Genomic DNA, 13,770 nt, shown 5'->3' with positions numbered 1-13,770 from the left:
ACTTGAACCTGAACTAAATACGTGCCGAAAAACAAAACCAATAATTTCGTCGACTTTAGCTCCTGCACCACAAATTAACTGCCGTGCGGCCTTCTTAATCGCAAATTTATTCGCTTCGCTTCTTATGAAATTCCTTAGTAGTGTGGTAAACGCAGAAAAAATCTGAATTCCTGTCCCAGCGTGGTAAGTAAATATAGAAACCCTCCACTTGCGTGGTAAATATCTGCAATCGTCCACTGGTGAGGAAAGTTGAATTTGAAAATTCCTTAATATGAATCTGCAAATTAGTACTCGAAAAAAGCTCATTTAACATTTGCTCCTTCTCATTGCATTAACATTCTCTGCTATTACTGCTAACACATAGGTATGTACATATACTTATATATATATATAACATAGCAGGCTATTTTCTTTTAACCTTTAAGGTGTACCCCCTTATAATTGGCGCCCAACATCGTGGCAAACCTCTCGAGTAGTTATAATTATTATCGCCGAAGCCAAAGAATTGCGAAGCAAAACAATAAGATGGCTCAGTTTACTCCTGAACAGTTTGAGCAGCTTATGCAAGCTGTCGGCCATTACAATGTACGTAGTGGTTCGTTGAGCAACTGTACTGCTCATTATGCAGGTGAACGCGATTCCACAAAAGTTGAGGAGTTCATTGCTGCTGTAGGGACGTTTAAAGCTGTCGAGAAAATAAGTGACGCGGATGCTATTACTGGCATGCCCATGATTTTAGAGGGTGATGCAGCAGAATGGTGGCGCGGTGTACAGCCAAAGCCCAAATATTTTGAGGATGTTGTGCGTATGCTGCGTGAAGCTTTTTGCCCCCCTAAGCCGGACTGGCGAATCTATGCTGAAATCATTGAAAGCAAACAAGCCAAAAACGAGCTGACTGATTCTTTTGTTCGAAGAAAACGTGCTCTCCTTTCCCAACTCACTAATAATCCTAGTGAAATCGGCCAAATCGATCTCTTGTTTGGTATGATCCATTTACAAATTAGGGCTGGGTTAGTCGTAAACGCATTACTACGTTCGATGATCTATTGAATGAAGCTAGAGAAGCAGAGATGACCTTGCGCGAACACAAAATGACTACCGCGAACGCCGATAAAGCCGTCGATAGTACAAGTGGTCCGGTACGTTGTGGTTTTTGCCGCAAAAAGGGGCATTATACAGAAGTGTGCTTCAAAAAGAAAAACGAAGAGGCCAAAACAGCGCAAACACAAGCGATTGCAAATGCTTTAGTGACAAAGCCGTCGTATTCGTGTTATGGATGCAATGCACTAGGTGTTACACGCGCAAATTGTCCGAAATGTTTGAATAAACCGTCCACTAGCCATGGTTCGGTAAGTTTTAATTCGTTAGCCATTCCAATTGGAAAAACGATTCCAATTGCTAATGTTCAATTGTTCGGTATGCCTGGACAGATTTATTTCGATAGTGGCGCTCGTACTAGTGTAGCTAGCGCAAACTTGAAGCGCATAATGGATTTTAAGGGGTGCACTTACCGCAAAGTTTAATGCGAGAACACACTTGCCGACGGAAGTACGAAACTCCAACGATCCGATTAGCGAACACACACAAAAAGTTGACTTTATTTTATATATAAGATATATATTGATATATGTACAATACGTATACATATATTCTTCAATATACCAATATGCTCTTGGAATTCTTGTCTAAAATTAATTTCGAGTCGAAAAATTAGTAATGTAATTAGTAATTTGTAATGTGAGGTCGTTTTATAATGTAGTTTGTTTCAAGTATTCTTTTTAAATTGAATCAACAAACATAAAGTTACTTTGATTTTAAATGTTGGCGCACAATTTCAAGTCTTATTTGCTTTGTTTTTTTTGAAAATATAGGCCCCTATTATGAGTTACATTCGATCTTCGATATTCGCTGGTTGTCGAAGATCGAAAATCGAATGTCAATTTGGTATTATGAGCGGTGCAACCCTATCGAAATTTTCGTTGTTTACCGAATTTAGAGTCGAATGCAATTTTGCTGTCGATTGTGTAGCGTATTGTGGGAAAACTTGTTAAAGTGTAAGTTATTTACGATTGTTTATGGTTTTATAGTAACCAAATAATAAATATATACTAATTTTGTTAATTTTATGCAGGTCAAAAGTCGTGAGTACCAAACAACAATTAGAAAGGCGAATCCACAATTCGCAAAAGGGATTTGCACCAAAGTTCAAGCAGCAAAAAAATGGGAGGAATTTACAACGGAGCTGAATTGCTTGGGACCACCAGTGAGAACGGCAGCAAAATGGATTAAGCTTAATAATGGTTTTTTTTGTGATGTTTATAGAAATACATTTTATTTTCCCTTGGCAGGCATGGGCTGAAATACGTAGAGGAACTGAAATACATATTTTTTTCGAATGACGAATAATTGAATAAAGAAAATGTATAACAAAAATAAAACAGAAACTGTGGCGTAAAGGTTTCTTTTAGTTTTTAGATTTTTCTATAATATTCTCAAAATTTCATTTCTTATGTTTTCTACTTCTGCGTTATTTGACTCCACTTCTATATCTTCAGCATCATTGTACACAGTGGGTTGAGAAAGTCCTAGCATACCTTCATTACCAATACTCAATTGGTACGATCCCTGAGCACAAAATCGCAGACTGTGGCTAGCTTTAAAATATTTGGAATCAATTTGACTCGGGTGCAACTGGTTTTCTGTACTGGACAGTAGGTTGACAAACGCCTCTTTAGATAATCTAAAGTTATTTAAAAATCTGTAAGGAAATTACTGTAATATTAAGTACGTCAACACATTTTGAAAATTCTAAATTTACTCAGTGGAAGCCATTTCTAGGGGGTTGGATGCGTCCCTCAACTGTTTTCTACTTCTAGCTAATTCCACTAATCTTTCATCGTCCGATGAATCGTCGCACCACAACTCCGTTGTACTCATTTCCCAAAAAAATACTTTTTTGAACTTTTAAAAATAATGTTAGCAAAGAATTTCAACACAATCGGTTTTTCTTTTATTTTGATTTGCTGTATCAGCTGAGAAAAAATTATCTATTGTAAATGCGTCGAGCGATCGAAATTCACAATAGTCCTATTCTTCAACGAATGAGCACCATAATACCAAATGAAAATTTGTTCGATCAGCACTTTCGACTACAGTCGAAGATCGAATGTTGCTCATAATAGGGACCATAAATTGAATACATTTTCGTTTATCAAGGGAACATAGAAATGCACAATCAAATCCCTTCCATAATGCCGTCGGCAGTCGTCAACTTGATTTCATACAGAAACCAAAAACTGAGCAGAACCAATGTACTTGTACATAATTTACTGTGATCAGCTCTGTTAAGAAGTTTCCGCTGTCGAGTTGAGCGAGGTGAAAAAGTCTTCGCGGTCAGACTTCATTTTTGACAATTCACACTATTCGTAGCTCGTGAGACTTCTCTATACTTTAACGTTCTCTGTTTTCTGCGTTCTTCTAACTACTGCTTTGTTCTGTTTATTGCTCTTCTATCTTTGTTTATGCCAAGCATTTTTGCAAATATACATATACTATTGCGTGCTTGTGCTTTGTTCTTTCTGTTTTTGTTCGGTATTATTTAAATTTATAGGTCTGTTCGGTAAACTGAGCTCCAGCGTTAATAAAAATAAGAAAATTCTCATTGATGATATATGCAAACAAAATGATGGTTTTAATGTAATGCATTTTAAAGCACGTAGCCTAAGTCAAGAAAAACTTGATTTTACTAGGTGCACTTTCGAAGATTCTATATATATATTGCTCTTGATACACTATTTGTTGACTTGTCTGAATTTGTCTAAATTACGAACGTATCCTGTTGTGTGGTGATTTTAATATAAACCTTTTCAAAAAACTAAACAAGTAGTAAACAATTCGACCAGTTGGCAACAGCTGGACTTTGTGTTGTTAACGGAATTACACCAACGAGATTTGCAAATAACTCCCAACCCAGTTTTCTTGATTATTTTATAACATGTGGCTTGTCACATATTCTTAAATTCGACCAAGTTGATTTTATCTCTGACCATGACTTAATATTTTATAGTTTAGATGTTGTGTTGAATCGTCCAGATTTAGGTGCCACCTACGAGTATCATGATTTAAAATCGTTCAATGTTAATTCTCTGTATTCAGCCATGGGTTCTATAAATAGGAATGAATGTTGGTTTCTTAGTACTGTTGATAATAAACTTGACTACCTTAACCGTAACTTATCCTCGTTATTTAGCATGCATGTTCCGCTTCGTTCTGTAAATGTTTAAAATAGTTCATGTCCTTGGTATAACTCGAAGTTCGAGCTGCCATTAGAAAGCGCAACAAGTATTATGCTAAGGGGAGAAAAAACTTGACGGAAACCACTGCAATAATACGACAAGCAAAACGTTGGTACAGTTACTCACTTCCAACAAGAGCACTGTGCCGCAACCTAAAAAAATTTAAAATTCATGGCAAGGAAAGTCCCGAATGTCAAATTGACCTTGATGAACTTAATGACTACTTTATTAGTGTTGGTAAGAAAACAAATTGTGCTCCTATTTTAAAAGAGTCCTCATCTTGTGCTACTCTAAAAGAACAGTTTCAATTTATGACAATTATTGAGGTAGATGTCCTAATGCTGTAGGCGATGATGGCATCTCGCTAAAATTCGCCCGTATAGTCATCCAATATATAATAGGATCCTTTACCCATAAAATAAAACATTGCTTGACTAGCTCATCTTTCCCAGCAGTATGGAAAAAGGCTACAGTCGCAAAAAAGACAAGTGCTATTTATCCTGGTGACTATTGACCGATCAGCATTGAATTTGAAAAGGTCGAGCCAAGGAGCACCAGGAGATTTGGTGGCTCCTAAAACACTCAGGCTAAAGAGCCCATTGTATTTAAAGCTCTGGAAAGGGGGTACAGAGGCAAGGAGGAAGGGAGAAAAGTATCAGAGAAAGAGATAGAAAGGAATAGAGACAGATATAGAGATAGTTAGTCCTGTGAGAATTTTCCAGATTCTTTGGCAAATCTGTAAATATCCTCCAGGCTTACAGAACGAATATTACTCATTCTCATGACATCGGAACCCAATACTCGTAGTCGTGCTCTAGCAAAGGCAGGACACTCACAGAGAAAGTGCTCAGTGCTATCCGCCTCCTCCAAGCATGACGGGCATACCGAGTCCTCGATGATTCCAATTGGTGGTCATATGCTGACCCCACGGGTTGTGTCCTGTAATGATGCCGACCATCAACCGAATGTCTTTCCCTCTAAGTTTTAGTAGAAAGCTTGACAGTTCTGCAGCGTTCTAGACCAGACCTGTGGGGGCACCGCTGATCCACAGTTGGCCAATTCGTCGGCATTTTCGTTTCCTTGAACACCGGAGTGTCCCGGAACCCATATCAGTACAAGCCTGTTTTGTCAGAATTAAGCTTCTTCTTACAATCCTGAACAATCTTTGAGGTTTGCTTCGCGTTCTCCAGTGTCTTCAATGCAGCCTGTCTGTCACTGAAGACTAGACTCTGTTTCCCGCTCCATCTCCTCTCGATTATCCATTCGGCTACTTTTAGGATGGCAAAAACTTCTGTTTGGAAAACAGTTGCCATTCCCCCCATAGCATAGTGATACTTATTACTATCGTTTAAGTACCATCCGGCTCCAGACCTTATTTCAGTCTTGGACCCAACGGTAAAGAAAATATCCGTCAAAGCTCCCTGCATGCATTCTGGATTGCTCCATTGCTCATGCGATGGAAATCTGGCATCAAATTTCCTTCCAAACGAAACGGTGGGTATCAGGTAATCTTTAGGTGCCAAAAACAGTGGATACTGCTCCCACAGCAACTTAAAGATCTCTCTGTGTCCCGAAGTTCCATCTTCGTGCCAGAAACCATATTTATGGAGTCTACAGATTGCTTTTATTGCTTCCTGTTGTGTTTTAAGATCCAGGGGGAGCAAATCAAGCATGGCATTTAGGGCATCACCAGAGGTTGTACTCATGGCATGCATAAACATACACTTCTTTGCAGCCTGTATAGTTCCCGGATTGTGGGCTTAACCATTCTCCGTCGCCACCAGACCACAGAAGCGTAAGTGATGATTGGTCTGATAAGTGCTGTGTATATCCATAGGACCGCAGCAGGTTTCAGACCCCAGGTTTTGCCAAAGGCTCTATGGCATTGCTGAAAAATCTTCAATGCACGACTCACCTTCAGTAAAACGTGTGTCTTTCGTGCAAAGCTTCCTTAAGGATTTATCCGATGTTAACGCACACACATTGTCCGCATATCCTTGGACAGGAAAACCGAGTTCCTGCATCTCTGCTAATAGAGAGCCTACGACCAAGCACCACAGCAGCGGAGAAAGAACACCCCCTTGGGGACATCCTTGCTTGGCCCTGACTGTGATTTGTTCATCACTGCTCCCACCAGCGGTTAACAGCCTCTCAGAGAGCATGGAATATATCCATTTTATAATGGCTTGATTAACTCCATGTCGTTCGGCAGAAGAACATATCGAGCCGAAAGTGGCATTATCAAAAGCCCCCTCAATGTCCACGAACACGCCCATTGTGTATTCGTCAGCTTCCAGCCCGGCTTCAATCTTGCTAACAAGGTGGTGTAAGGCTGATTCACATGATTTTCCACTCCGGTAAGCGTGTTGATTTCTACTAAGTGGGCTTCTCGGCAATACCCCCACTCGAATATGTTTCTCCACCACTCGTTCCAGACTTTTCAACATGAACGATGTCAAACTGATTGGTCTAAAACTTTTTCCTAGGGAATAGTCATCTTTTCCTGGTTTCGGAATAAATACTACTCTTACGCGACGCGTATATATATAACCAAATGCGAGACAGGCGGTGATGATCCTCTCCAGGGCATCAATCAGCCTGTCTCCTCCTTTTTTAAGCATTGCTGGATATATTCCGACAGGTCCAGGGGACTTAAAGTTCTCAAAGGAAGACAAGGAAAACCTTATCGATTCCCTTGTCACTATCCGACTAGCAATATACCAGCTGTACCTAGAGGTTCCACCGTTGCTACCGTTATTGTTCATGCCACTCTCTTCTTCAGAGAGAGTTCTACTACTCGGAAAATGGGTTTCGAGTAGAGCATTAAACGTTTCCGATTTGGAAATGGTGTATGAACCATCAGGTTTTCGAATGGAATCCAGCCTTACTGAACGGTCTAAATGAAGGACCTTACAAAGTCTCGCTGTTTCCCTAATTTCTTCGACGTTACTGCAGAAATTTCTATAGCATTCAAGTTTGGCTTTCCGTGCATTTTTTCTTATATTCTCTCTGTCTAAGTCGATGATTAGCCCAATCCTCTTCTGTTTTGGTCTTTAAGGCCTTATTAAGTAGTTTCCTGGACCGTACACGAAGCTTCGACAGTTCAGGGTCTTTGAAGCCGAGATAGTGTTTAAGTTTCAAACATAACAATTTGTGATTCACTGAGTCAAATGCTTTAGAAAAGTTAAGTAAACAAGGTAGAGTCAAGTCTCCGTTGTCAATAATACGTCCAGTATTTTAACCATTGCTTTCGGGCAACTGCGACTTTGTTTGAAGCCAGATTGTAGTGGAGAGAGTAGACGATTGTTCTCTACAAATGATGAAATTTGCGTAGCCATCAAGTTTTCGCAAGCTTTGGAAAATGTGAGTGAGTGGGAGCGATATACCGTCGTCGAAACGATCTGAAGCAACTGAACAAGTTGTGGAGGATGTGGAGATGGATCTCTGGTACGAGTAAGTCTTTGACAACGGTTAAACCTGGTGTGAATCAGGTAAGTACCGGTAAAATGACTGAAGTTATTGGAGAGTCGAACGCAGGTATTGTTCTAACCGCAAGGCAGATCAAACGAAGAAGACAGAAGGCGAGGCAAGCCGAAGAACTAGCTAAGGCAAGGACTCAAGCTCCGTCAACTTCGACACCTGTAACGGAAACGGGAAAGCGTGGCAGAACAGAGGATTCCTCTGTAGCGCTGCGCTCTTCCGGAAACGAAATGGGGTCTGTGCCAACGACCGGGGAGAGGAGAAAGGCAAAGAAGAGGAAAGTCGAGAGACGGAATTCGGAAATACCTGCATCCTCGACCCAATCCAAGACAGACAAACCTTTGCCTGACAAGGCAGAGGCTAAGGAACCTGAAATATCGAATGACACTCTTCCGTCAACGTCTGGTGAATCATTCGCGAGAATGGCAGCACAGGCAATGACGAAGGAGATACATGCCGACAAACAAGATGGTCTACTGTCCAAAGGGCAACAAGACTATTTTGACAGCTATCTTTGGAAAGCTATCGGTGAGTCGAAAGACGCGCCGACTTTCGAGGGGAAAAGCGTGGTGGACGGCATCGTAAAGGTGCACTGTTCCAATGCTTTTTCCCGAGAATGGCTAGAAAAAGCGATAGCAAAGATTCCAGCCTGCGAAAACAGCAAGTTTATTCTTGTTGAGAGTAGCAAAGAAAGGCTGGTACGAGCGAGTGTCTGGATTCCGGGTCATTCCTGTAATTCAGCAGAACTTCTGAAACGCATCCGTGTTCAGAATAAGGATCTTGACACGACTTTCTGGAGAGTATACTCGTGCATCAGGCAGAAATCCGCTACCACTTCGGAGGCGGGTTCTCACCTAGTACTGGGTATCGACCTTGTGTCCCTCAAGGTTCTTAAGTCGAAGTACGGGTGCCGTCCTCACCTTCATCTGGGGTGAATCCACTTCCAGGGTAAGGTGGAGGACAAAGCGTAAATATTCTCAGTCTCATGACTGAAGTAATATTTACACAGCATAGCAAAGCGTCTACGGCTCTCTCGTGCCATAGGCATGCAAAACTGCAAACAAACCCACACATAATACTTATACAAGAACCATGGGTCTGTCACAAGCGTATCTGTGGTCTAGGTGCTATGTCGTGGGGACAAATACTTCATTGTGAAGGGAATGTGAGATCGCGAGCATGTATTATCATGCCGAGGTTGATTGAACACACGATGTTAAAAGAGCTATGCTCTGGAGATATCGTTGCTGCAAAAATAAAGTACGTGAAAAGTGGGAACAGTGTCGAAGCTATCGTAGTTTCGGCCTACCTACCCTAGAACTCTTTACAGCCACCTCCTTCGAGGGAGCTAAGAGAAGAGGTCAAGTACGCAGAATCCAATAATCTGGGGCTAATAGTGGGCTGTGATGCAAATTCACAGAACATTGTGTGGGGAAGCAGAAAATGCAACCCCAGAGGTCTCAAGCTACTGGATTTTATCCTGTCATCCGATTTGATCATTCAAAACGCTGTCTTTGAAAGACAGTGCGGTGAAGCTCATGTCGAGCTATCTTGGTGGCAGAACGCAGAAGGTGAAGACCAGTAAATTAACATCTCAGTCTAGATACGTACACACTGGAGTTCCGCAAGGGTCTATCCTTGGTCCACTTTTATTCAGTCTTTTTGTCAATGATGTTTTTACCGTTTGTCAGTATGTGAATGCCTATGCGTATGCTGATGATATATGTATTGGTCTCGTTGCAGATCTATGGTTAAAAAAAAATAGTGATTTGTGTGCTATTTCTGTTTGGGCTAATGAAAACTCTTTACGTTTGATCTCGTCAAAGTCAAAAGCCTTACCTATATGTGGTGTATGTTGACAATATCCCTAAACTGTGGATAGGTACTAGTTCCCTTACCTTTACGGATAAGGTAAAAAATCTGGGGTTTATTCTTAACACTAAGCTTACCTGTGCTGACCATATAAATGGGGTTGTGGGGAATATTTATGCTACATTGCGTAAGCTGAGAATCTCTGCAACATTCACGCCAGAGGGAACTAGGCGTAAATTAGTTCTCCAGCTAATTATGCCCCTCATTACCTACTCTGAGGTGGTATACAGAAAACCTGACTCTACATCCTGCCGTAAACTTAATGTGGCATTTAGTAATGCCACGCGATATGTATCATACTTTCGACTGATTTTTTATTTGTTGACCTTAGGAAATTGCTTTCAAGATGCCAGTGTTAGTGATGTGTATGTAGGTAAGCAAAGAGAATATTTCTTTCTAAGCGCAACGCCGGCTAGGAGGATTCCATACAAACACAATGTGCGTTAGAAACGCCCGCCAAAACTAATAGCGTTTTGTTTTCTACATGAAAATGTTGCCCTGTGCTGCCACTTTCGAATTTTGTGATCTTTTGTAAAATGAATGCAATCTTCCCAAAGGGGCAGCTTTATCGTTTCTCCATGGGCAAACCTAAAAAAATGTGAAAGTGCAACATTTCTTGCCCTCTCTGGTATCGACGGTGTGGATAATTGCCCTATTAATCAGCTGATCAGTAACAAAAGTAGCCCCTTATTTGACTCTTTCTTTCTCACATTAATCGGCTGTGTCCGAGCAGCACAGATAAAGTCTACAAATTTTTGACATTTCATTTTAGCAGTTGTGAATTCAAAAAGCGAAAATTGAGATTATACATAGAACTATTAAAATATTGTAGCTACCCGTGATATTTGCAAATTGAAATTACCAAAATCAGTAAGAGAAATTGTATTTTGTCTGGTAAATGTGTTTGCGCGAAAATATTGAGTTTTACATACATACATGGTTACCTCCATACAAATAATTGGTGTCATAGGTGGAAGAACATTGTTAGCCGGTAAATGGAAAAACGATACTTGATTTTAGCAAACAATTTAATAAATTACCTCCTGGAGTCGTCGTCCTCTTCTTCAGATGACGAGGAGCTCGGCGTACTTTTAAATCCAAAAATTAACTGCTTACGCGTAAATGACTTTGTAAATGAAGTAGTCAACTTGTACACAGGCCACGAGGTAATTTTTTCATAGGGGCACGGTTTAGTGTTCGAATGGTGTTAACGCTCTCAAACTAGTGGGCAAAATACTAGACACCATTTCAATAATTCTGTTCAGTGCTTGTTTATATACTGTTTGTTTTTATAATTTATTAACATTTACAGTTTAAACAAAATTTTCGCATTGAGCGTGAAAGTGCGAATGATTTAATCGCAAAATACACAAACAGTTCGTACTATATAAGGAGGAACTATAAAGGAGGGAGACCGCAAGCAACGCCAAACACACACGTGTTATTGTTTTTATGGTAACAATGGAATGACTCCAATGTGTATGCATTTAATTCAAATAAATTTCTTATGTAGGTTTTGCTGCAATAAAACTACCATACGTGAGGTTAGCAACCTGTTTAATGTGTCATATTCTTGTGCCCATAACGTGATAAACAATGTTGTGTCGTTTCTGATTGGACTTTCACCAGACATCATAAAATTCCCTCAAAGTGCTACTGAAAAAGAGATTATATCAAATGAGTAGAGATTATATCATTTCGATAAGGGCGCCGAAAAAAAAAATTCGTTCAACATATATAAATAGGCATGACGCAATTTCCGTGACTATGCAGGGTATATGTGATGCAAATTAAAAATTTTTAGATGTTTTCACTGGCGTGGCGAGTAAAGTGCACGACTCGCGTGTGTTGAAGTTATCTTTCATTGGTAAAGAACTTCCAAAGCTATGTTTACCAAAATATCATGTGTTAGGGGATTCTGCATATCCGATCCGAAATTATTTTTTAACGCCGTATAGGGATTACGGGAGTTTAACTGAGCAAGAAAAGAGATACAATTACAAATTTAGTCAAACACGGGTCCGAATTGAAAACGCCATTGGATTGTTAAAAAGTCGTTTCCGGAAACTTATGCGATTAGATTTTCATGAAGTTGAGACTACAGCGAAATTTATACAAGCATGCTGCGTATTTGCATAGACAAACAAGATTTTATAGAGAAAAAAGAATACTGCGTTGATCCTGCTTCCGTTCAGGAACAACATTTTCCTTTCGAAGTAAGCGACACTGTTCTTACTGAGCTGGGCGAAATAAAAAGAAGCCAAATAAAGTCACTTTTTTGACATGTTTTTTTAAAGTACCTAAATTTGTTTATGAAAATCGGAAATTTTCTAGCTAGCAACATTGAATAGGTTAGTTCAAAAGCAGTAAATGTTCAAAATTAACGTTCCGAGGAAATCAAAAAATTATTTTTAACTTCGTTCAGCATTTCCCCTTATTTGTACAATATTAACAGCTAAGTAACGTTTTAAGGCCAGTCAATGAAGAGACCAAAAATGTATATTAAAATTTTGGACTAGCACGGTTTTCGAACACACTAATTGCATTAACGAGATGTACCTTGAAAGAAACTTCAATAAATATTAAAAAACTACTTTTTCTTTTGCTTTATACATTGTATTTATTGAAAATAAGGGAGATCATATTTAATTGCTTCAAGCAGGTACAAAGTAAAAAATAAATAGGAGAAACGTTGGACCAGGAACGAAAAGCACTTCCTCCCATTTTATATTAAATTACAGAAGCCTGCAAAACTAAAATATTTCAATTAACATTTAATGAATCATAAGCAGCATACACAATTCAAACCGGCTTTAATAACTTACCTCACACGCCCACAGCTTCAAGCTGGTTTGTTTTCACTGATGCACTTTTCCAAAAGGCTTTCGATTCTTGCAGCTTTCTCCATTCTTTTTTTGTGTCGCTTCTCTCTGGCTTCCTCCTTCCTAGCAGCAATTTCTAACATAGTTTCTTGCAGCGTTTTCCTCTTTCTTTGCTTTTCTTTGCTTTTCTTTTGCTGCGACCTCTTTTTTTATCATACATTGGCTACTTATTTTTACTGCCGGCTCAATGGAATCATCTTTTTTGCATATTTTTTCGAGCTCTTCTTCAAACTGTAGCTTTTGGCGTTTTGCACCTGAGGTGCTGTTATTTTCCACCGCCACTTTTTTACGTTTCATGATGGTCTTATACCTTTCTTCACACCGCTTCCAACTTTTCCCATCGAACTCTGCGCCAATTTTCATCCACATGTCCTTTTTTGTCTTTAACTGCTTGAAGGGACCAATGTCCGGCAAATAGGAGGCGTATTTATCCAGCAGAAGTCTCGTTTCGCCTTCCGTCCATACTACCAAAAGGATCGTTTAAATAATTAGCATTTTTCACTTTTTCACATTTGATATAAAAGTCAAGACATTCTCATTTTACCTGTAACTGTTTTGCTGCTAATAGGACTTTCTTCATTAGCTAGCATTCTTTTATTTTTTTATTTTAAACTGTCCACCAAAAATTTATGCAATTCGTTGTCCGATTAGCGCGCGAAAAAACAGCTGATTGCATTTCTGGGTTACTGTTTGTGGTCTTTTATAAATGTGAAGGGCTGCACTGAACCTTAAAAATGGTGGCAGTTTCACAGGGTGAAGTGCGACTTTGAATAACTTTTGCACGTCGGCATGGCAACATTTTTGTGTAGAAACGAAAACGCTATAAGTAACGATTGTTTTCCATACTTATAGCGATTAGCAGAAGAAAAAGAGGAGAAACGTTTGCTAATTTACTACCTGAAGAAAAGTTAGCTGAAAAACTACTACTCCCTCAGTTCGTCGAAGATTTAGTACGTAGCATACAGCCAACGTTAATGTATAGATAAGTCTCAATGACGGGGATGCATGGAATTTTGAGGGGTACTCGGTTTGCGCGCGTGGTTCACCACAGACATATTTTTCACCAAAAGTTAACAGAAATATACTCAACTAGTCAAATTTAACAGCAGTTTAGTAAAATTTGCTTGCGTGTAGGAAGAAAGAATGTTAGCGCTGTAGGGTAGCTATTGGCACTTTACATAAAAAACAAATATGCTAAGATGAAAAGTGACTTAAAAAGCAAATATCCAAAAATATATACA

General features: G+C 39.5%; 1 protein-coding gene across 1 annotated transcript; it reads right to left on the bottom strand.

The window, feature by feature from the left end:
* Window positions 1–12,520: 12,520 nt before the first annotated feature.
* On the bottom strand, window positions 12,521–13,175 carry LOC128870428 (uncharacterized). Its single transcript, XM_054113048.1, has 2 exons — window positions 13,074–13,175; window positions 12,521–12,993 (listed from the first exon to the last, which is right to left on the bottom strand). Exons 1-2 carry the CDS (start codon window positions 13,117–13,119, stop codon window positions 12,593–12,595), a joined length of 447 nt encoding a protein of 148 aa, XP_053969023.1. The 5' UTR covers window positions 13,120–13,175; the 3' UTR covers window positions 12,521–12,592.
* Window positions 13,176–13,770: the final 595 nt, after the last annotated feature.

The sequence above is a fragment of the Anastrepha ludens genome, chromosome X (genome assembly GCF_028408465.1).
Source record: "Anastrepha ludens isolate Willacy chromosome X, idAnaLude1.1, whole genome shotgun sequence".
Lineage (NCBI taxonomy): Eukaryota > Metazoa > Arthropoda > Insecta > Diptera > Tephritidae > Anastrepha > Anastrepha ludens.
Note: the sequence above shows the minus strand (reverse complement) of the source record. Positions and strands in the feature narration are given on the sequence as shown.

What these genes read in the sequence shown, in the direction of transcription:
- LOC128870428 (XM_054113048.1), bottom strand. Translation starts at nt 13,119, where the DNA reads ATGCTAGCTAATGAAGAAAGTCCTATTAGCAGCAAAACAGTTACAG. An exon ending in TAGCAGCAAAACAGTTACAG is followed by an intron (nt 12,994 to 13,073) that starts GTAAAATGAGAA and finishes TCCTTTTGGTAG; the next exon opens with TATGGACGGAAGGCGAAACG.